We start from the raw sequence: 25,161 nt of genomic DNA, 5'->3' as shown, positions 1-25,161 counted from the left end.
GCTTAAGCCTGGGAGGTGGAGGTTGCGGTGAGTCAAGATTGTGCCACTGCACTCCAGCCTGTGTGACAGAGCAAGACCCTCACACACACACACACACACACACACATACACACACACAAAGGAGTACAGGTTCTGCATTCTAGCTTTGTAGCAGCTGTGTGACCTTAGGCAAGTTACCTAACCCCGCTGAGCTTCTGTTTCTTCACCTGTCAAATAGGGAAGCAAATAACAGCTACCTCTCTGGTTGTTGTGGGCGTTACATGGGACAAGTCTGACAAGCTCCTGGCATGGCCCCTAGCACGTGGTAAGAGCTAAGCATTCAATAAAACACCTTTTTCGTCAGGCTTAGCACCATCATAAGGGGTTACATCCCAGGGGCTCTCCCTGTTATCTCTCCCTGCCTTCCATTCAGTTGTGCATTTTGGAGTTCAGATAGGAAGAGGATCCTTTGTGAAGCTCAAGCTTCAGAGCCTCTCCCAAGCCTTGTACCAAATCTTGTATTTGTAAATCTGTATTCATTTTCTTAAAGAGATCCCATCAAACAGTATATGCTCCAGGCCCCATAACCTTTGGATCTGCTCCTGGGTTCATGCTCTTGCTAGAGGACAGAGCAGAGAGAAGCTGTTGGGACCCCTACTGAGAATAGAGACCTTGTGTTTTGTCTCTTCTTGCCGGAGAGCTCTGCCTATGGCCTCGCAGACAGCAATCAGTCAAGGCTCAGCCACCCACACTTCCACCGAAGATGTTTCACAAAGACTTACTCAACCTCTCACATCAATCCCAGAAGCTAGCGGTGTAATCACTCCAGTTACAGGGAAGCAAAACCCAAAGAGGAAAGGAGTTTGGTCCAAGATCTTAAGATCCACAGGTCAGAAAGTGGCCTGGGGTGGGCTGGGTTTTGCAAAGGTGACCTCATCCTTCTTCCATCGTTTATTGTGTTTTTCTCTTCCATGTCGAGAAAGTCTAATAGCTTAGATAATTCCACACTAATGAACTTGCTGTGTGTTAGCCCTGGGTGTCCTTGGAACCACCTGGTGTCACCTTCTTACTCCATGTGCCCAAGGAGGGCTCCTTCTTCCAGAAGAACCTCCCTGGTCTCAGCTGATCGGTGCTGGGTAATGCACCACTAAATTATACCTCTTCTTTACTTTTATTTTTGTGAACATTTAATATCTCCCTGAGAGATGGTGAAGCAACTTCCTGGAGGTAGAAGCCTTATCTTACAAGCCTAGTGCCCTCTCATGATGCCCTGGCTGGGCTGGGCACAGGTGAAGAACCCAAAAGGGATCTGTGGTACCATCTCCTTCTAGCCCCCACTAGTGTTGATTTCAGTTATGACTCCTGAATTCCACCTGCGGCCTTTGATCTTACAGGGGTTACTTCCTTGGGGAGACTGAAAACAGCTAGGGTTCTGGATTCTGACAAGCCGGGGACTGAATACCGACACAGTCACTTGCTGTGTGACTCTGAGCAAGTCACTTTCTCTCTCTGAGCCTTGGTTTTCTCCTCTGGAAAATAGGTCAAATAATCTTTCCCCTCTGAGACGCGTTGAAGTGATTAAATAAAGTGATACACAAAAGGCAAATCCTCACCCCTAGTAAGCACTGATGAATCTTACCGTCCTCGTCATGTAAGGACCTGGTGCAGAAAAAGACCAGCCACTGCTTATTGGGCATTTATTCTGTACCAGGTTTAGTTATAAGAGATTTACATATATTGCCTCATTGATATTCACCGCTGCCCTATGGGTGGGCACTATCATTTCTCCCATTTTTACACACAAGTAAACTGAAGTTCAGAGAGGTTAAGTGACTTGCCCCAGGTCACACAGCTTGGCACACAGTAAGTGTTCATTGTGACTGTCAAGTGAAATGTGCAACACAACACCAAGAACAGAATTAGAGCTCAAGAAAGAAAGAATTCTGCTAGGCACAGTGGTTCACGTCTGTAATCCCAGTATATGGGAGACGAAGGTGGGAGAATTGCTTGAGTCCAGGAGTTCGAGACCAGCCTGGACAACATACTGAGACCCTATCTCTATTAAAAAAAAATTAGCTGGGCATGCACCTGTAGTTCTAGCCACTAGGGAGGCTGCAGAAGGAGGATCGCTTGAGTCCAGGAGTTGGAGGCTGCAGTGAGCTATGATCACACCACCGCACTCCAGCCTGGGTGACCGCGAGAACCTGTCACTGAAACGAAACGAAATTATTCCCATGGAAGTGAGATCCAGAAGGCAGGGTGGGACTCAAGCTCTAAGGAGCAGCTGGGAAGAGGGAAGAGGCGTTAGGAGCGTTCACAGCGGTCCGCGGCAGGTGCAAGGGAGGGAAGGCGAGGGGGTCTGGTGGAGCCTGTCTACACTGGGACCTCAGCGGTCTCCCAACTTGGAGGCTTGGGAGAAGAGGATCCCGCCTGTGGCTGACTGGGGGCGCACAGGCGGAGGAGGCGTTACCTTGGGCGGGAGGGCGAAGACCACCGGCAGCAGCGCGAGCGGCGTGAACAGCAGCACCAGCAGCCGCCGCGCGCTCCACACCTTCTTGGCTGCTGCCGCCAGCGCCGCCATCAGCGCGATCGCCCGGCGGTACGGGCCGGCCCGGGACTGCCCCGCCTGGCCCCGGCGCCAGCTTAAAGCCTGGGGGAGGGTCGGGGAGGGGACTGCGCTGGGGAACCCGCCCTCTCCCTGCTCCTCCTGGAGGAAAAGGGTGGTGCCTGCACCCCTGGGACCGGGTGAAAGAGGCCCGGGAACGTTGGAGAAAGTTAGGCACTAGAACTAGCAAACCGGACCCCAGCCGCAGGGCAGTGTGGCCTTGGGTCTCAGCCTCTTGGCTTCCCAGCAATGTGGCCTGGGGCAGCTGGCTTATCCTCTCCTCGCCTCTGTTTACTAGCCTGTGAGATGGCTGAGGATGACAAGGCGAGGATTAAGGCGCGTACTCCTATTACCCGGGTTCAAATCCTGGCACTGCCACATACTCACTGCGTGGCCTTGAACAACAGCCTCTGAGCCTGAAAGTGGAGTGGTGATAATGATAGTCTACACCATGGAATACTATGCAGTCACAAAAAAGAAGGACATCATGTTTTTTGCGGGAACATGGATGGAGCTGGAGGCCATTATCCTTAGCAAACTAACACAGGAACAGAAAACCAAATGCCACATGTTTTCACTTATAAGCGGGAGCGAAATGATGAGAGCACACGGACACATAGAGGGGAACAACTGACACTGAAGCCTATGGGAGGCTGGAGGGTGGGAGGAGACAGAGGATCAGGAAAAATAACTAATGGGCACTAGGCTTAATACCTGGATGACGAAATAATCTGTACAACAAATCCCCATGACACAAGTTTACCTATACAACAAACCTGCACATGTACCCCTGAACTTAGAAGTTAAATTTTTAAAAATAGTCTACACCAGACAAGAAGGTTGTTAGGAAGTTTAAGTGAGATAACACATGTAATGTGATTAGCGCAGTGTCTGGCAGAGCAGGTGCACAATGAGAGTTATTGCTGCTGATGAGGTAGTCTTATTTTTGGTTTTTTGTTTTGTTTTGTTTTGTTTTTGAGATGTAGTCTCACTCTGTAGTAACCCAGGCTGGGGATCAGTGGAGCAATCTTGGATCACTGCACTTCTGCCTCCCGGGGTCAAGCAATTCTCCTGCCTCAGCCTCCTGAGTAGCTGGGATTACAGGCGTGTGCCACCATGTCCGGCTAATTTTTTTTTTTTTTTTTTTTTTTTGTATTTTTAGTAGAGACGGGGTTTCACCATTTTGGCCAGGCTGGTCTCGAACTCCAGGCCTCATGATCCGCCCACCTCGGCCTCCCAAAGTTCTGGGATTACAGGCGTGAATCACCACGCCCGGCTGAGTTATTCTAATTTTTTTTAAGGTGGGTGAGTCACTTCTATTCACTTCTATTTACTCTCGGTTAACCATACAGGAGTGCAACTGCTGGGTGGCCCAGTATTTGCAATGCTTAGCTTTTTAAAACACTGCCAACCTGTCTTCCAAAGTGATTGCACTATTTTGTACTTCCATCAACAATGTATGGATCATCCAATTTCTCCACATCTTTGCCAACATTTGGTGTTGTCACTGTTTATTTTATTTTAACGATTCTGACAGGGATGTAGTAATAGCTCATTGTGGTTTTAATTTATATTTCCCTAATGGCTAGTGATGTTTAACATCTTTTCACATGCTAATTTGCCATCTCTATATCCTCTTTGGTGAACTATCTTTTCCTGTCATTTGCCTGTTTTCTACTCGTATTATTTGTTTTTTTACAGTTGAGTTTTGAAAGTTCTTCGCAAATTCTAGATGTCAGTCCTTTGTCAGTTATGTTGTTAGCAAATATTTCTCTCCATCTGTAGCTTGTCTTTTCAGCCTCTTAACTATATATCACCAAGCAAACATTTCTAATTTTGATGTAGCTAAATTTATCAAATTTTTCCTTTGGATCATTGGGTTAAGCTCTCTGCATAGCCTTAGATCCCAAAGAGTTTCTCATATGTTTAGTTTGCTTTGTTCTCACAGAGGTGTCCAAGGGAGAGAATACAGTCATGAGTTCTTAGTTTCTGTTTCTGGTTGGGCCAGTAAAGCCCCTTCCTCATCCCTCTTTTCTACTCATCATTAGAGACAGAAACTAAAAACCATGGCTTCAGGCTGCTAAAAGCTTAAAACAAACAAACAAGAAAAGAACAACAACAAACTAAGGCAGGTTGGACAAGCTTGTCAGAAGTTTTACAGTTTTGAAACACTGTATTCATTACAAAATAACTTCATTCTCTCCTCCCACAGCCTCTGGAAACCATCATTCTACTTTCTGACTCTATAAATTTGATTAATCTGGATAGCTCATACAAGCGGTATCATGAAATATTTATCCTTTTGTGACTAGCTTTGTGTCCTTAAGGCTCGTCCATGTTGTAGCGTGTGTCATAATTCCTTTCTAAGGCTGAATAATATTCCATTGTATGGATATACCATATCGTCTTTATCCATTCATTTGTTGATAGACATTGGGTTGTTTCTACCTTTTGGCTATTGTGAGTAATGCAGCTATAAACATGGGTGTACAAAGAGTATCTATCTGAGTCCCTGCTTTCAATTCTTCTGGGTATATACCCAGAAGTGGAATTGCTGGATCATAAGGTAATTCTGCGCTTTTTAAAAATTACTGTTGAGAAATGGCCATACTGTTTTTCACAGAGCCTGCACTATTTACATTCCCACAGTGTGCAAGCGTTCCAGTTTCACCACATCCTCACCAACACTTATTTTCTGTGATTTTTTAAAATAATAGCCATCCTAATAGGTGTGAAGTGGTAACTCATTGTGATTTTGATGTGTGTCTCTCTAATGATTATTGATGTTGAACATCTTTCCATGTGTTTATTGGCCATCTGTAAATCTTGTTTGGAGAAATGTCTATCTAGGGCCTTGGTCCATTTTTTTAGCGTTTTGGTTTTTGTCATTTGCATGGCTTTTTTTTAGTAACTGCTCTAGGTATTACATTGCATGTACATAACTTATAAGTCATAATCCACTGGTATTGCCATTTTACCAATTCCAGCGAAGCATAGAAACCTTACTTCATGCCCCTTTGCCTTACCCAATTTAAAATACTGCTTTCAGTATTTTCTCTACCTACATTTAGAACCACATCAGTGTTTTAACTTTTGCTTCAACTATCAGATATAATTTTTTTTTTGACATGGAGTTTTGCTCTTGTTGCCCAGACTAGAGTGCAATGGCGCCATCTCAGCTCACTACAACCTCCGCCTTCCAGGTTCAAGTGATTCTCCTGCCTCAGCCCTGTGAGTAGCTGGGATTACAGGCACCCACCATCACACCTGGCTAATTTTTTGTATTTTTAGTAGAGACGGGTTTACACCATGTTGGCCAGGCTGGTCTCGAACTCTTGACCTCAGGTGATCCACCGGCCTAGGCCTCCCAAATTGTTGGGATTATAGGCATGAGCCACCACGCCTGGCCAAGAACTTCCTTTCATCATTCTTTGAGACCAGGTCTGCAGGCAACAAATTCTCTTAGTTTTCCAACATCTGAGAAGGTCTTGATTTCCCCTTGGTTCTTATTTTCAGTGGATATAGAATTCTGTTATTTTCTTTGATCACTTGAGAAATGTTATGCACCTACTTTCTGGCCTCCACAATCTCTGGTGAAAAATCTGATATCATTTGAATTATTTCTTCTCCATAGGTAAGGTTCATTTCTCTTTCTCTTGAATAAATATTTTCCAAGATTTCTTTTTTTTGTCTTATGTTTTGAGAAGTTTGGCCATGATATGTAGTGGTGTGGATTTCTTTGGTTTACCCTAGTAATATTTAGAGTTCACTCAGCTTCTTGGGTCTGTAGATTTATATATATACATATATATACACACACACACACACACACACACATATATATACACACAGATATGTTCATTCATATATATATAGATAGATAGATATATACCAAATATACATATATAAGCCAAAAGAGGTTTAATTAGCTCATGGTTATGCAGGCTGTACAGGAAGCATGGCGTTGGCATCTGCTCAGCTTCTGGGGAGGTCTCAGGGAGCCAACATATATATGTGTGTGTGTGTGTGTGTAATATATATGTATTATATATGTGGCATATATATGTATATATGTATTATATATATGTGGTATATATATGTGGTACCACACACACACATATATATACACATATATATACATATATATACCACATATATAATACATATATACACCACACACACGTATATTATATATATACCACACACACGTATATATATATATATATACACCACACACACGTATATATATACACCACACATGTATATATATATACCACACATGCATATATATATACCACACATGCATATATATATACCACACACGTATATATTATATATATACCACACACACATATATAATATATATTATATATACTATATAATAATACAGATATACTGTATATAATATATAGTATATTTACACTATTTTCTTTTGTATCTATATATTATATATATATATACATAGTATATCTGTATTTTTATCTAGTCTAACATTCTCTGATATTTTAATTGGAGTGCTCATCAATTTCATTTAATGTAATTATTTATCTGGTTGGATTTTAGTGTCTCATTTTGCTATTTGTTTTCTATTTATCTTGTTTGTTCTTTGTTCCTCTCTTCCTCCTCTCTTGCTTTATTTTGTATCTATATATAATATATATCTATATATTATATATACTATGTATACTATATATACTATATATTATATATACTATGTATACTATATATACTATATATTATATATACTATGTATACTATATATACTATATATTATATATACTATGTACACTATATATACTATATATTATATATACTATGTATACTATATATACTGTACAGTATATATACTATATATAGTACAGTATATATACTGTACTATATGTGGTACCACACACACACATATATATATACACATAATACTGTACAGTATATATACTATACTGTATATAATATATATGCTATATATTATATATATATATATATATAGCCAAATTTGGGAAGTTTTCCGCCATTATTTCTTTGAATAATTTTATGTCCCACCCTCTTTTTTCCTCTCCTTGCATAATTTCAGTGACACAGATGTTAGATCTTTTGCTGTAGTTCCCCCTGTCCCTGCAGCTCTATTTACCTTTTCAGTCTATTCTCTCTCTGTTGTTCACAATGAGTAATTTCCATTGTTCCATGTCCTGGTTCACTGATCCTTCTGCCCTCTCCATTTGCTGTTGAACCCATCCATTGTATAATATTTTCCAGTTATACAATTTTCATTTGATTCTTCTTTGTATCTTCTATTACCTTGCTAAGTCTTCTGTTTCTTTGCTGAGGTTTTCTACTTTTTTCGTTTGTTTCCAGTGTGACACCATCATGTCATCTTGATATTAAGCATCAAAAGTCAGTTTGACCAGCCTAGTCAACATGGCAAAACCTCGTCTCTACTAACAAACCAACAAAAAAAGCTTTTGAGAAAAAGTTCGAAAAAAAACTTTTATCATGATCCGGGACATCATCAGAGGGCACTGAGCTCGTAAGATAAGGCTTCTACCTCCAGGAAGTAGCTGGGTGTGATGGCATGCTTGTAATCCCAGCTACTCAGGAGGCTGAGGCACGAAAACCATTTGAACCCAGGAGGCAGAAGTTACAATGAGCCGAGATTGTACCACTGCATTCCAGCCTGGATGACAGAGTGCGACAATGTCTCAAAAAAAAAAAAAAAAAAAAAGTCAGTGTGAGACCTTCCACTTGTCTTATACAACAAGTGACTTTCGTTTGGAACCTGGACATTTTGGGTATTGTATTACAAAATTTTGGCTCTTATTTAAACCTTCTGTTTTTGCTGACTTCTTTCAGTGCTCTTGCAAAGGAAATGGGGATATCACCTCATTACTACCAGATGAAAGTAGAAGTCCAGTTCCCCACCTCATCCTCCATTAATATCTGAGGTGGGGGGAGTTGTTAGGCCGTTTTTGCATTGCTATAAAGAAATGTGTGAGGCTGAGTAACTGATAAAGAAAAGAGATTTAATTAGCTCATCGTTCTGCAAGGCTGTACATGAAACATGGTGCTGTCATCTGCTCGGCTTCTGGGGAGGCCTTGGGGAGCTTTTACTTGTGGCAGAAGGTGAAGCAGGAGCAGGCAGCTCACATGTCCAGAGCAGGAGCAAGGCGGTGGGGGCAGGTGCCACACACTTTTAAACAACCAGATTTCCTGAGAACTCACATCTCAAGGACAGCACAGATCCAACCCCATGACCCAAACACCTCCCACCAGGCCCCACCTCCAACATTAGGGATTATATTTCAACATGAGATTTGGACAGGACAAACATTAAAACCATCTCAGGGGGGTTCATTACTGCTGGGGAGTGCTGGGAGTTCTAGCTCCCATCAGCCCTCTCCTGATTCCTCCCTGGCTGGAGGAGTGGGAGTGCCTTGTCTTTGCTCCCCATGTGGCTTCCATTGACACTGCGGGAGGGTGGTGTCCTTGTTACTGCTGGGTGGTAGTTACTTTGGAATACTGATACATGCAACACTATAGATAAATATAAAAAAGGCCATTATGCTATATGAAAGAAGCTGAACACAAAAAACTACATTCTGCATAATTATATCTATATGAAGAGTTAAAAGAGGCAAACTTCAATTGTAGAAACCATATCAGTGATTGCCAAGCAATGGGGGTCAAAAGACAGGATCAATTGGAAACAGCAAGAGGAAATGTAAAGGGTGATAAATGTGTTCTCCTGACTGTGGTGGTGGTAATACAGTTGTATATAATTATTAAATTCCATCAAACTGATCATTTAAAATGGGTGAATTTTATTATATATAGTTACACCTCAATAAAGCCAGAACAGAAGTGCATTGAGGCCAGGTGTGGTGGCTCACACCTGTAATCCCAGCACTTTGGGAGGCCAAGGCAGGAGGACTGCTTGAGCACAGGAGTTCAAGACCAGCCTGGGCAACACAGTGAGATCCTGTCTCTAATTTTTTAAATAATTTTTTTTAAAAGTGATTGAGTATATTTAGTGATAAAAAATATTCATTGGGTCAAGTTGGCTGATCCTGCTTTTCAAATTTAGATTCTTAAAATCTCCAATTTAATTGTGGATTTGTCTATTTCTCACTTTAGTTCTGTCAATTTTCACTTCATAGACTTTGAAGCTCTGTTATTAAATGTGTACACACTTAAGATTGTTATGTCTTATTGGTAGGTTCACCTTTCTATCATTCTAAAATCTCTCTCTTTATCACTATAGATGCCCTTTGTCTTGAAGTCCACTTTATCTGATATTTAAATAGCCACAATAGCTTTCTTATGCTCAATGTTTGTATTGTATCTTTTCCACTTTTTTAACTGTCAGCCTGTTTCTATATGTACAATGTGTTTACTGTATACAGTGTATTGATGAACTCTGCTTTTTTATCTAGTCTAACATTCTCCGATATTTTCATTGGAATGTCTAATCAATTTACATCTAATGTAATTATCTGGTTGGATTTAAGTGTCTCATTTTGCTATTGGTTTTCTATTTATCTTATTTGTTCTTTGTTCCTCTCTTCCTCCTCTCTTGCTTTCTTTTGTATCAATTGATTATATTTTGGTGTATTTTATTTTATTTCCTCTATTAATTTTTTAGCTTTTTTCTGTTTTATTATTTTAGTGGTTTCTCTAGAGATTATGATGTGCATCTTTATCACAGTCTACCTTTGAACAATGATATATTATTTTAGGAACAATATAAGAGCCTTACCATAATGGTGGCCAAGTATGGTTGCTCATGCCTGTAATCCCAGCAATCTGGGAGGCTGAGGAGGGTGTTGCTTGAGTTCAGGAGTTTGAGACCAGCCTGGCCAACATGGTGAAACCTCATCTCTACAAAAAATACAAAAATTAGCCGAGCATAGTAGCAGGCATCTGTAGTCCCAGCTACCTGGGAGGCTGAGGTGGGAGGATAGCTCGAGCCCGGGGAGGTGGAGGTTGCAGTGAGCTGAGATCACAGTTCTGCACACCAGCCTGTGTGACAGAGTGAGACCCTATCTCAAAAAAAAAAAAAAAAAAAAAGAAGAAGAAGAAGAAAGAAAGAAAGAAAGCCTTACAATAATGGAAATAATGTAAAAAATTCCATTTACCACCCTCTTCTCTTCCTTTGTACTTTTATTGTCTTTTTAAATTTATGTATTCTATAAACCCAAGTATGTGCTGAAGATAAACCATGCTAGCTTAGGAGAAATGACTGTTACTCTTTCAGAAAATTTGTGAGCCAGTTGTAGAACTGATGGTAGCATGAAATCACCCATAGCAAGAATATTTACACCATGAAATTAATAAAATTCTATAAATAAGGGCTTTTCTTCCAGCAGCCAATTGTTAAAACATTTACCAGAACACCACTGTTTGAATTGCACAATATATTGTTTCGATTTTCTAAACAATCAGTAGTCTTTAAAAGACATGTATAAATTATATAAATAAAAGATAAATGTACTTCAAAAAGTATTTCGTATTTTCCCAAATATTTACCTTATCTCTTCACTTCTTCCTGCACATGCAGGATCATTTCTCTTTCAGGTGCTAGCATTTCTTCTACCATTTCTTATAGTGCTGGCTTGTTGAAATTCTCTCAGCTTCTGTTTATCTGAAAGTATCTTTATTTTTGCTTTTGTTTTTGAAGTTACTTTCACCAGATATAGAAGTCTAGATTGATAATTATTTTTTCTTTTAGCACTTAAAGATCTCATTCCATTATGTTCAAGTTTCTATTGTTTCTGGTAAGAGATTAGCCACCATTCATATAATTGATCCCCTGTAAGTAATGTCTGGTAAGAAATTAGCCACTCTTCATATCATTGTTCCCCTGTAAGTAATGCCCCATTTTTATTTTGGCTACTTGTAAGATCTCTTTATCTTTCACTTTTCAGCAGTTTGACTGAAACATTTAGGAGTAGTGTTTCCCTTACATTTATTTACTCAGAGTTTGCTGAGCTGCTTGGATCCGTGCATTGATGTCCTTCATCAATTTTGGTATATTTCCAGTCATTATCTCTTCAAATACCTCTTTTGCCCCACTCTCTCTCTCCTTTCCTTCTAGAATTCCAGTAACATTTATGTTAGAGCATTTGGTATCATCTTACAAATTTCAGACTCTTTGTTCTTTATTTTTTTCACTTTTTCTTCTCTACGTGTTTCAAACAGGCATTTTCTATTACCTGTCTTTACTGATTCCTGTCTTTGTTGTGCCCAGTCTCCTATAGATCTAAGTGTTCATTTCTGATGTTGTATTTTTCATCTCTAGAATTTTCGCTAGTTCTTTTAATAGTTTCCAGGTCTCTGCTGAAGTTTTCCAGTTGTTTATGCATGTTGTTCTTTAGATTCTTTCATTTTTATAATTTTGTTGTAGATTTTTTAAGTCTCTGGGAGTTCCAAAATCTAGGCCAAATCTGAATCTGCTTCTATTAATACTTTTCTTTAATGACTGTCACATTTTATTATTGTCTGTGTGTTTGCTAATCTTTGAATGCATTATTGACCTTTTTGTAAGAAAGAACAGTAGAGAATGAAGTAAATAGTATTTACCTCCGGGAGGGGGTACTCCACTTTTCCTGTAAAACTGATAGAGTATGGAGTTAACCAGTCTTACCTGCAGTATGGAGTTAATCGGTTTTACCTGTAGTACGGAGGTAACCAGTCTTACTTGTGGTTGAGCTGGGTTTCAGCTTTGGTGCAGTTTTAGTTTGTTTCAGTTCATCACTGGCTCCAAATGTTTTGAGGGTAGATTTAGAATTTTTCCTTCAGCAGATTGGAGACCTGAGCACTGGTGAGATTTTAGGAATCTGCCTTTGCTTCCCAGAAGAGTTGCCCAATTTGGGAATGCTGGGAGTTCTCTCTCTTGTGTAGAGCCAAGTTGCCATGGGGCTTTTTGGTCGTTGGTGAGTTCTCTCTGTTCTCAAATCCTGCCGCCCATTTCCTACACCTGGGAGGATTTTTTCAGCCTAGTTGTTGTTCATCTGGCCTTTTGAGGGTTATGGTTCTACACATTTTGAAGGCCTGGAATGACTGGTAGGGGTGTCTTTTCACTATCAGCTTCTGATAGTCAAAAGCCAGGCATGCTGGGAGGGGAGAGAATCTCTCAATTCTTCTACCTCAGGTTTTCTGTCTGTTCTCCTGACCTGCTCCCCTGTGCCAACTTTTGAGAGTGTCTTATACTTAAGAGAGGCCCTCTTGCTTTCAGGGGAATCCTTCTTAGCCCTCCTTTTATCACCTGTTTTGGTGTAATATCCCCACACTTGATAAATCCCGTGGTAAGACTTGGTGGGCAGACTCAGACCTATTCAGTGAGTAGAGTTTATCTCCATTATAAGCTACACAGAAGGTCTCATGTTATTGAAAATTTAGCTGGTTTCTTCCTGCCCATCCATGGCAGTCTCCTCTTTCTCCAGCAGTTGTGCTAGGGTTTGGAGCAGCTATGAGTCTCTTCTCCCCTATGATGATCTTGGCATTTCCTCTTGGAGGTTAGCTCCTTTAGGTTTCTTTGTGTCCTCAGCTTTCCATGAAGTTTTAAAAACTATGATTTTATAGCTAATAAAGCCTATTTTGATGGGGTGGTGTTAGAGTGGGAGCAACAGTCTCTTATCATTTCCTACACTAGAACCAGAAGTGGAACTCTTTCCAAAAAAATAATAACAAAAACATGTTTCTAATAATGCCATCAGACATTGTGGTAGTCTATCAAAATACCAGGACCATTGGGTCGTTCCTGCCTGCCATGTGAAAGTCAAAGAATATTTCATTTGGGGGAAAACCTCAAGTCTTTCAAGATTAAACTCCAAATAGAATATAGAGACTTATGGACACCCGATATAGCAGACTAAAATGATATTACAAAAAGGAAGTAAGCACCTGCTCAAACACTCTGGATCATTCAAGATGAACCTGAATCATCTTGAAATATACAAGAAGATCCAAAATGTTCTGATCAGAAGTCAGCCAGCTGGTAACTCAGCTCCTATAGGCATGGCATGTTTGAGACAGCATTCCTTTGCTTTTGAATTGGGTGAGAGTACTAAATGCTCATGAAGAATTTTTTCTTTGTTGTTGTATCTAGGAAGGGGTAAAAATTAGAACCTTGCAAAGTTCTGAAAATATAAATAAGAAACAAAGTAAATTATATGAGTTCAGCACTTTTGTAACCGGCCTTGCTGTGAAGATATGAATTTATAAGTCTTATCAGCAATGAATTTGTGTATATTTGGTCTGCTGTTTAATATGCTTGAACCATTTGAAATAATCTGCTTGGGGTCTGGGCATGGTGTGTCACACCTGTAATCCCAGCACTTTGGGAGGCCGAGGTAGGATTGCTTGAGACCAGGAGTTTGATATCAACCTGGGCAACATAGTGAGATATCATTGCTATTTTAAAAGATTAAATTAAATTAAAAATAATCAGCTTAGCTGGGTGCAGTGGCTCACACCTGTAATTTCAGCACTCTGGGAGGCTGAGGCAGGAGGACCGTTTGAGCTCAGGAGTTTGAGACCAGCCTGGGCAACATAGTGAGACCCTGTATCTACAAAAAAAAATACAAAAATTAGCAGGCCATGGTGGTGCACGCCTGTAGTCTCAGCTACTCGAGAGGCTGAAGTGGGAGGATTGATTAAGCCCAGGAGGTGAAGGCTACAGTGAGCTATAATTGTGCCACTACACTCCAGCCTGGGTGACAGATCGAGACCCTGTCTCAAAAAAAAAAAAAAAAAGGTTGGGGGGCTTTACTAAGATTTGTAATTGCAGTTTATATTGTTCAAGGGAATTTAATCAAGTTTGTGATCTATGTCAAATGCAAGGAATGTTGGCTTTCCAGCTTATTTATTCATGAATAATAATGGCCACACTCACTACGTGTTTACTCCAGTTCAGGTCCTATTCTAAGAGCTTTACATGATTTAATTCATTGAACATTTAAATAACCCTATGAAATAGGTTCTATTATATTCCCATTTTGCAGAGGAGGAAACTGAGGTACAGGGAAATTGAGTAACTTATCCAAGGACACACAACTATTGAGTGGGGATTCAAACCCAAGCAATTTCACTGCAGAGTCCACACGCATAACCAACCACTACACCGTAATAACTCTAGTATAGGTGTTTATTAGATCTGGGCAATATGACTTTAATACTGAGCACTGAACAAAGTAAAGTAGCAGTGAGTATTCTCCATTCACCAAATCCCTGAAAGTATTAATATTAAAGGAGTTGTCGACAATTTGAGTGTATTCACTCAAGAGGCTGTTTCCCAATACTCATTCCCCTCAGATAACAAGGGTGCTACGTGCACTTCTTTAAACTTCTACCATATGGTTCTCAACCCCGGCTGCACACTGGAATCACCTGAGGAGCATTAAAAGTGCTGATGCTCCATCCTCAGAGAGTCTGATTTCATTGTCTAGGGTGTGGCTTGGGCATCAGGATTTTTTTTAAGCTCCAAGCAGATTCTAAAGGGTAGCTTGGATTGAGAACCACTGTCCCTAAAAATCTAATTCATCCTTTGCCAGATTCTGGTGAAACCTGGGAAATGTGAACTGGCTTTTTATCACATCACGTCTAAAGGCTGAAGCGACCCTCCTGAGTTAGTACAGAATCTTGACACCCAACAGCTCTGGGGCCTGGGCATGGTCTATGTTAGATACCTTGTCAATGTTTACTTAACTATTAATTATATTTGAATACCTACCAGCCTCAGTTTTGCTCATTAGCAAACTTGGGATTAATCAGACATACCTTTCATCATGTGTTTTATTCAATATTTGCTATATGGCAACCATGTATCAGGCTGTATATACACTAATGAATAAGACTAAAAAATTAAAATCCCTGACCTCATGGAATTTATATGATGGCAGGTACAAATAATAAACAAATAAATGAGTAAAATGTATAATCAAAAGATGAAAATATGACAAATCTGGGAAGAAAACACAAGGAAGCAGCATAGGAAAGTTGACAGTGATGCTTTGGAGGTGCTGTTGTAGATAAGGTGGTCAGGGAAGCTGTCCATGAAGAGGACCCTAAGTTAAACCGAGACCTAAAGGAAGTGAACAAATGAACTTCTGAGTATGCAAAGGAAGCATTCCAGGAAGAAGGAGAAGTGAAACGCAATGGCTTTGAGGCAGCAGCCAACATGACAGGTCTTAGCATCATCAAGGAACTGGAGTGCAGAGACAGGGTCACAGCCAGCCAGCAAGGACTCAAAGTAGGATCCCGAAAGCCCAAGTAGGGACTTTCACACTCAGTGACAAGGGCAGCCATTGTAGAGATTTAAGCAGAGTGGCATATTCTGCTTTCATTTTTTTTTAAGTCAGTGTTACTGAGATATAGTTCATATAGCATATAATTCACCTGTTTAAAAGTGAATATGTCAATTAGCCAGGCATGGTGGTGTGTGCCTGTAGTCCCAGCTACTTGGGAGGCTAAGACAGGAGGATCACTTGAGCCCAGGATGTCAAGGCTTCAGTGAGTGGTGTTTGCATCACTGCAGTCCAGCCTGGGTGACAGAACGATACACTGTCTCAAAAAAAAAAAAAAAAGGTATGTGTAATGTAATGATTTTTCAGGACACTCACAATGCAACCATCACTACAATCAATTTAAAACATTTTCATCACCCCAAAGGGAAACCTCATGCCCACTAACAGTCACTCCCTATCTCCCCACAACCTCCCGAGTCCCAGGCAACTACTAAGACAATTTCTGTCTGTATAGATTTGCCTATTCTGGACATTTCATATAAATGGAATCATATAATATGTGGTCTTTTTGTGTCTGGCTTCTCTGACTTAATGCTTTCAAGATTCATCTCTGTCATAGCACGCATTGGTACTACATTTCTTTTTATTGCTGAATAATATTTCATTGTATGGGTGTATTCTACTTTATTATTCATTCATCAGTTAATATACATTTGGACCGTTTGAATTTTCTGGCTATTATGAATAATGCTGCCTTGACCTTTAGTGTACAAGTTTTTGGACATGTTTATATTTCTCTTAGGTACATACCTCGGAGTGGAATTTCTGGGTCATATGGTAACTCTATGTCTAACCTTCTGAGGAACTGCCCGACTGTTTTCCAAGGTGTCTGCACTATTTCACAATCCCACCAGCAGCGTATGAGGGTTCCAGTTTCTCTACATCTTCCCAGCACTTGTCATTATTTACCTTTTTTATGATAGCCATCCTAGTGCGTGTGCTTTTTATTTCAAAGATACCTCAGGCTAAGACGATGGTGGCTTGGACCAGAGTAGTAACGGCAGAGGTGGTAGGAAAGGATTCAGTTCTGGATATACTCTGCCAGCAGAACTGGCAGTTCTTGCTGAAACTGTGATGAGGGTATGAGAGAGAGGAACTGGTACTGGGATCAAATATGAGATGGTGGAATATTTCTCAAAGTGTGAGAGGAATACTAGTGAGGAAACACAGATAATTTCATGTCAGGCATTTAAATAACATTGAATCACAGAAAGTGAAAGTTATCCTGTGTCACCTTTCTTTAACTCCTCATTATACCGTGGAGAGAGTCTCAGTTGGGTGTCAGTATCCCTTTAAGACCTCATCACCTATAAATCTTCCTTTGTAACAGACAGAAAAGGGTTTGGAATCAGAAACATTGGCCTCCTGCTGAGCCAGGCAATATTGTTTTATTTTTATTTTATTTATTCATATAATTACTTTTGACTTAAGGAGAGTGATTCTTGGTTTTGGTTTTGGTTTTGTTGCTTTGTTGTTGTTGTTGTTGTTGTTGTTGTTGTTGCGTTGAGACAGGGTCTCACTCTGTTACCCAGGCTGGAGTGCAGTCGTGTGATCACGGCTCACTACAGCCTTGACTTCCCTGGCTTAAGCAATCCTCCCACTTCAGCATCCTGAGTAGCTGGAACTACAGGCACACACCACCACGCCTGGCTAATTTTTAAATTTTTTGTAGAGATAGAGTCTTGCTATGTTGCCCAGGCTGGTCTCGAACTCCTGGGCTCAAGCGATCCTCCTGCCTCGGCCTCTCAAAGTGTTGGGATCACAGGCATGAGCCATCACACCTGGCTGTGATTTTTGTTTTTTATTAAAGCCTATGACTTTTTTAGAAAGCTCTCCATTTAACTTATATCTATTTAAGCTTACAATGTAAAGCAACTCAAAGAAAAATGCCAAGTAACTTGGAGTGCAGGGAGTACATGACAATGGCAAAATTCCAAAAATTTGAGGCCAAAATCTGAAATCTGGGAGACTACGAGATAGCAAGAGAAAGACCCAGGAAGGGGTGTGGCACTCACTTCCTATCCAGATCATGCTGATGCCGTTCCTATAAACACTGAGGGCAAGTTATTTCCCAATGGACCCATTCCAAGCTATGATGAAACTGTCTCCCATGACCTTTCAGGTTGGGACTTGATCCTGAGCCAGCCCAATAACCGGCTTCATCAAAGGCTCCAGATAACAGTGTATGGAGGGACAGAGGCCCTCCAGGGAGCACTTTGGACCTTCAAGGTCTGGGCATGGAAGGATGGGGTACTCCAAACCAGAAAAGGTATTTCTAGAGAATTGGATTCATTGACATCAAAGGAACTGTGGCCCATGCCCCAAAGTCTGAGTGGAGGCAGCTGGGACCAGGGCATATTTTACCGGTGGTCCTGGGTTGGATTCCCTGTTCCAGAACCAGCTAAGAGATTAAGAGTACAATATTTAGCATTAGAGCAGAGGTTTCAATCTGGTGGCCCAAATGTAGTCATCATCATAACAATATTAATATTAGCGAGCACATATACCACATTTACTATTTGCCAGGTTCCGTTTTCAGTACTTTACCTGTCTTAACTCATTCCATCCTTATAAAATCCATCTGCATTACCTATGTGAGTCTATCAGCCCTGCATTAGACAAAGCTACATTCAAATTCTGGCTGGGCCACTTGCTTGTTGCTGGGCAGGAGGTTTCACTCAAACTGAGTTTCCTCATCTGAAACGAGAACTATAATGTGTACAGGCATATCTCGTCTCATTGTGCTTTACAGATACTGCATTTTTGTGACAACCCTACAGTGAGCAATTCTCTTGGCATCATTTTTCCAACAGCATGTGCTCACTTCATGTTTCTAGGTCACATTTTGGTAATTCTTGCAAAATTTCAAACTTTTTTATCATTATATCTGTTATGGTGATCTGTGATCAGTGATCTTTGATGTTACTATTGTAATTGTTTTGAGGTGTCATGAACTGTGCCCATATAAGATGGCAAACTTAGTGGATAAATATTGTGTGCATTCTGATTGCTCCACTGACTGGCTGTTCCCCCAATCTCTCTCCCTCACCTCAGGCCTCCCTATTCCCTGAGATACAATACTATTGAAATTAGTCCAATTAATAATCCTTTAATGGCCTCAAAGTATTCAAGTGAAAGAAAGAGTCATACATCTCTCACTTTAAAATCAAAAGCTAGAAATGGTTACACTTAGTGAGGAAGGCATGTCGAAAGCCAACGCTGGCCCAAAACTAGGCCTCTTGTGCCAAACGTCAGCCAACTTGTGAGTGTAAAGGAAAAGTTCTGGAAGGAAATTAAAAGTGCTACTCCAATGAACACATGGATGATAAGAAAGCAAAACAGCCTTATTGCTGATATGGAGAAAGTTTTAGTAGTCTAACACAGAAGATCAAGCCAGCCACAACATTCCCAAGCCAAAGTCTAATCCAGAGCAAGACCCTAACTCTCTTTAATTCTATGAAGACTGACAGAGGTGAGGAAGCTGCAGAAGAAAAGTTTGAAGTTAGCTGAGTTCACGAGGTTTAAGGAAAGAAGCCATCTGCATAACATAAAAGTGCAAAGTGAAACAGCAAGTGATGATGTAGAAGCTACACCAAGTTAACCAGAAGATCAAGCTAAGGTCACTGATGAAGATGACTACACTGAACAACAGATTTTCAACATAGATGAAATACTCTTCTATTGGAAGAAGATGCCATCTAGGACTTTCATAGCCAGAAAGAAGTCAATGCCTGGCTTCAAAGCGTCAAAGGACAAGTTGACTCTCTGGTTAGGGCCTAATGCAGCTGGTAAATCTAAGTTGAAGCTTTGCTCATTTGCCATTCTGAAAATCTTAAGGTCCATAAGAATTATGCTAAATCTATGCTGCTTATGCTCTATAAATGGAGCAACAAAGTCTAGATGACAGTACATCTGTTTACAGCATATTTTACTGAATATTTTAAGCCTACTGTTGAGATAAACTGTTCAGTAGACTGTGGAAGGGAATTCTTAAAGAACTTCCACAGTCAATGGATGGCTTGACCAATATTAATTTTCATTCCTTACTAGGTATGTCCATTGGACAGATAAGGAAACTGAGACCGAGAGGGATTAAGACATTTGTCCCAGGACACACAGCTGGTGCATGATAGAGCTGAAATCTCAATGATACACACTGCTACTCCCATATCCCCACACAAATACTGAACTTTTTTTCTTGTTGGAGTCATCAGAAGATCAAGAAGTTATTATATGTGTTGAGTGAAGGAATATAACACATGGCCTGAAATCCAGAGACACACTTCAGCTAAAGGAGAAATCTTGTGTTCCCCCCCTCTTGTGGACCCCCCACCCTGCTTAACTTCCTTTTAAAGACTGTCAGAGAGACAGGTCAAGTCCTTTCATCAAGGCATCCCATACCATTGACTGAGCACTTACTATGCCCCAGACACTATGCTCAGTGCTTGCTCAGCTTTTCTCATTTTATTTTTACAACCACCCTTCCAGATGGATGTGATTACCTTCATTACAGAAGAAAAGACTAAAACTCAGAGATGTGTCTTCTGACTCCAAAGTCTGTGTTGCTAACCCTCAACTAGACTGTTCCCAAGCCTGCCATCATGCCCACCTTAGGGCAAAGTTAGAAAAACCTCAGGTTGATGGGAGCTATTGGCAAGAGACCACATGAGCTGGGTGGGTCTGACCACTGGCACCCAAGGCAAATTAGAGAATGTGACTCAAGGTACTCATAATTTTATTGTACTACTATCTGTATAAATAATAAATACCATTTTTGAGGGGCAATGCCTACAATTTATAAAATTGTTTTCCAAGCACTGTGCTAAGACCATTATGCAGACATTTCCTGATTTCTGATGGTTAGACTCAGAATTTTTCAACTTTACAATGGATTTATTGAGAGTATTAAGTGCCTTTTAACAGGATATTTTCAACTTACAATGGTTTATTGAGTGGTAACACCATTGTAAGTTAAGAAGTATCTGTATAGAAATCCATATAAAACTTCATACTGGCCAGTGTGTAAAGAAAGAAAAAAATTACATGCATACTTAACAATGCAGAAGGATAAATGAAAAATTGGTTACCTTGCTTGTCTCCTAGAAGGTGCAACTGGAGGCTTGGGAGGCTGGTGTAGCAGGGACCACCCACATGCAGCTTCCTTTGGACCTTAGTGCCACTTCCCTGGAATACATGACCAGCTTTAAAAACAATTCTCAGGCTTCCCTACAGTTGGTGTATCTATAGGATTAAGATCTGGCCAATGAGAAGTGAGTAGAAGTTGTTATGTGGGACATTTAGGATCGTGTCTTTAAAGGAGCATACCCTTTTTTCTTTCCCCTCCCTTCTTCCTTCCTGACTCATGGCTTGAGCTCCAGCAGCCATTGTTGATCAGGAAGTGTAAGGGATGTATTGGTGGCCTCCACAGACTCATGCCTCCTGGTATTCACACCCTTGTGTAGTCCCCTCCCACAGTGACTCTGGGCTTGGCCATGTAACTTGCTTTGGCCAATGGGACATCAGCAAATGTGATGCAAACAAAGACTTAATAACCACTTGCACATCAGGGCTTGTCTTCTTTAAACACTCCCTCTTGGCAGCCAATGTCACACCATAAAGAAGCAAGGACTAGACTACTAAATGATGAAAGACTCCATAGAGAGAGGCCCTGAAAGACAGGAAGCTATTTTGGATGTCTCAGCCCCAGCAGAGCTCCCACTAAATGCAGCCCGCTAAGTGATCTCAGCTGCACCATGTGGAGCAGAAGAACCACCCAACTGAGCCCAGTCAATCATGGAATTATGAGAAATAACAAAATAATGTTGTTGCAAGTTGTGAGGTGATTTAATACAGAAATCAACATGAACTGACCTTGAGAATGAAAGGTACACACTAAGGATGGAAAAGCAGAAAGATGGGAGTTGGGTTCCTTCATGAGTTCATGGAACCACCTCTGTACTTTGTTTACAAGGCAGTAGAAAACCTAATATGTTGAGCCTTATGTGTCTATGTTTTCAGTTATGTGTGACTGAAGTTGTTATGTTGGGGACATGAGCAAGCAGAAGACTTACTTGCACATCATACTCTGTTATGAATGTTGGAATGCACTGCCCAGTGCCCCTTTAGGAACAAAAATCTCTATCTTCTGGGAATGCTTCCAGTAGTCAACCCTTGGCTATGAGCCCATTTGATAATTGCCTCAGCAAACAGTGCCACTTTAGCCAAGGTCATGTTTCCTTCCCAGGTGGCTGACATCCAGTTACTGACTGAAGCAGGAATACAAGTTCCCAGCCTCCTCACCTAAATTTGAGACAACTTTGAGGGGCCATCCCCCTTCAGAGCACTCATGCAATTGGTCAAGGCCTCTGTCAAGGTTGCATTTCTGCTCAACATCTCCCTTCACCCTATATTTGTTTCCTTCCCTTCCCTTCCATGGGTGTGGATCCCAAAGGTATGCCCTAATAAATTTCCTGCACACTCGTCTCCAAATCCTTGAAAACCCAACCTACAACACAGTGTTTTTCAACTCTTTGAATGTTATAGTATATGTCTGTACTCCTCATTTAAAAAAAAAAAGATAAATAAGACAGAGTTCATATGCAGAACCAAATCACAGTGTGGGTTCTCTAGGAAACAGGGGGTTAGGAGTGCATAAGATTTATTGGGAATAACACCTGTGAAAAGGAAAAGGAACAGGGAGATGCAGGATTGGGCAGAGGGAGCCACCAGGCAGCATTCAGGCATGACAAAGTCTCTGCCAGCACAATGGAGAGCCCAGAGCAAGCTCACCCATTGGAGGAGCCTTGCACCAGGTGGGTAGATACTTGTACCAGCATCTTACTCAGCCAGTCTCTGAGCTGAAGGCCTCCCTGAGAAGAGCATTACTTCTACTTGAAAACTGAGGCAGTCCCCAAAGGAGCTAATAATAGCTGGGCAGCAAGTCCCAGTTTGAAGGGGAATCTGAGCCGCACATGTCTATGACTCCCACTAGCTAGAAGGGCTTTTTCATAGTCATCCAATCTGATACACCTGTCCCACTCAACAGTTCAACAAACGGAGGGTCACAGTGTCTGTTCCAATACCACCCAGAGAGTCAGGGTCTGAATTATGGCCAGTTCCCAGTCCAGGGGTCCTTTCACCAGACTTCAAACCAACTCATGTGAAGACAAGGAAAGCGTGGCTTTGAGCTTCCCATAGGCAGAGGCCATGCCTGCTCAGACACAGCTGTCTCTCTACTGCCTGGCACACGAGTGGGAAATAAATATGAGATGGGTTGAATTGAATTGATATGCAAATCCCAACATTTGGTAACCCCTCACCAGAAAGCTGGGCTATCAGCATTCCTGGTGTTCCTGGTGCTGCACGGAGCAGTAGTCATTCATACCCAAGCTCTGCTGAGCCCATGGCAACAGGAGTATGGATTTTGGAATCATCTATTCATTTATTCATTCAGCAAACACTTACTGAATTCAAACCTGTACCAGGCACTGTGCTGAACACTGGGGATCTAACATGAAATGAGGCAGGCAGCATCCCTCCTTCATGCGGCTTCCCATCTAGTGGGGTAGGCAGTTCAAATGCCAGTCCCTATGTGGTTATAAAACATAGCTACAAATCCTGTGACATCCTTTCCACTGGGAGGCAGGGTCTACTCCCCCTCCTGATGAACCCAGGTGAGCTTCTGACTGCTTTGACCAACAGCTTACTGTGGAAGTGACCCGATACGGCTTCCAGGGCATGAATAAAGCCGTGCAGCTTCTGCCTGATTTCTAGAACACTTGTCCTTGGAGACCTGGACTACTGCCCTGAGGCTGTCATGCTGGAGAGGCCATGAGTATCTGCTCTGGTTGACAGCTGAGCCCAGACTTCCAGCCAGCCCCATCAAGGCATAAGACACATGAGTGAAGCTGTCTTAGGCCCTCCAGATGAGCTCATCTGATGGCTGAGTGACCCTGAGTGCATTCCTCGATGCCACGGAGAACAGAAGAATCACCTAGCTGAGCCCCACTCTAATTCTTGCCCCACAAAATGATGATGTATTATTGCATGATTATTGTTTAAGTTTGGGGGGTAGTGTGTCAAGCAGCAGATGTTTAACACTGAAACTGTGCACCTGGTGGGCTCATATCACCCCACCCCTCTGAGCCTCCATGGCCTTGTGGAAAATGTAGATAATAAAAACAACTACATCATAGGTTTATGATAAGTCTCAGAGAATGAAAAGCCAGGCACTGTTCTAAGTGCTCTTCCCATATATTCGTTTGGCACAGCACCACGTACCTATCAACCCCTAATTACAGGGAAGTATGATTTCTAATTGGGAAATAACATGCTATGTGAGGTATGAATAAATATATTAACAATGGTCATCAGCCCAGTTATGGAGGCTTGCTGTGTGCCAAGCACAGTGCTAGGCATTTACATGAACGATCAGGTCCTGCCTGGTCCTTCAACCCTGCCCCCATTCCCTTCCATTGCTGGGGGCTGTCCTCTTTGCAGCCTTCTTTCTGCTCCTTGAGCATAGCAAGTTCTCTGCTTTCACAAATGCTCAGTCTGCCTGGATCTCCCTGTGCACCCTCCCCAAGCTCCCGCCGCCATCACCATGACTGGTTCCTTCTACTCACTCAGTCCTCAGCTCAAACGTCACCTCCTCAGAGGTTCCCCACCCGCGACCTCCTGATCTAATGAAACACAGCCTTCCTCCACGTCACTCACCCTGTACAAAATCCCCAAGTTATTCCTTCATAGCATGATTCGTCGTCTGAAAGTGTTTACCACTAGGTTAAACTCCAGGGGAACAAGGGAGTCCCAGTTGCCCCCTGTCACACTCCCAGTGCCTAGAACATGGAGAGGAGCAATCAATATCGAAGGATGAAACACGCTCTACACCATCGGGTTTTATTGTTAGGAATATCAGTCAAAATCGTGTTCATTCAACAAGGATTAATTGAGCACCTATTGTGTACCAGGCATCATTCTGGGTGCTGAGGATACAAGTGATCAAATCAGACACCAGTTTTGCTGTCACAGAGTTTTCATTTTAGTAGCTCTGTGATAAGATACATGTGTGAAATACACAGCATGTCATGTGGAACTTAGTGCTATGAAGAAAAATAAGGTAGGCAGTGGGAGAGAGTATGAGGGGAATCTTGGCACCAAATTCCATTCTTCCCTCCACAGAAGGGACTTTCGGTTCCCCTCCCTTCCACCTCCGCACCCTGACCCCCATACCCCGTCAACATCTCTCAGTGTGACATTTTGTTTGAGGTCTCTGCAGCT

General features: G+C 41.5%; 1 protein-coding gene across 7 annotated transcripts in view; it reads right to left on the bottom strand.

The window, feature by feature from the left end:
- The window catches only part of SLC13A3 (solute carrier family 13 member 3), a 121,409-nt gene that overhangs the window by 89,759 nt on the left and 6,489 nt on the right, over nt 1-25,161 (bottom strand). For 4 of the 7 annotated variants that reach the window (XM_063634248.1, XM_063634249.1, XM_063634251.1 and 1 more), the window contains 2 exons: nt 20,970-21,066; nt 10,335-10,456 (listed from right to left, as the gene is read on the bottom strand). In XM_063634248.1, coding sequence (XP_063490318.1) covers nt 10,335-10,456; nt 20,970-21,066 — 219 coding nt within the window. Of the gene's footprint in view, nt 1-2,449; nt 2,599-10,334; nt 10,457-20,969; nt 21,067-25,161 lie in introns of those variants that run through there. The other 3 variants (XM_055266042.2, XM_055266043.2, XM_063634252.1) reach the window with 2 other exon arrangements.

The sequence above is a fragment of the Symphalangus syndactylus genome, chromosome 24 (genome assembly GCF_028878055.3).
Source record: "Symphalangus syndactylus isolate Jambi chromosome 24, NHGRI_mSymSyn1-v2.1_pri, whole genome shotgun sequence".
In the NCBI taxonomy this organism is placed as follows: Eukaryota; Metazoa; Chordata; class Mammalia; order Primates; family Hylobatidae; genus Symphalangus; species Symphalangus syndactylus.
The sequence above is the reverse complement of the archived record's forward strand: the minus strand, read 5'-3'. Positions and strand labels throughout refer to the sequence as shown.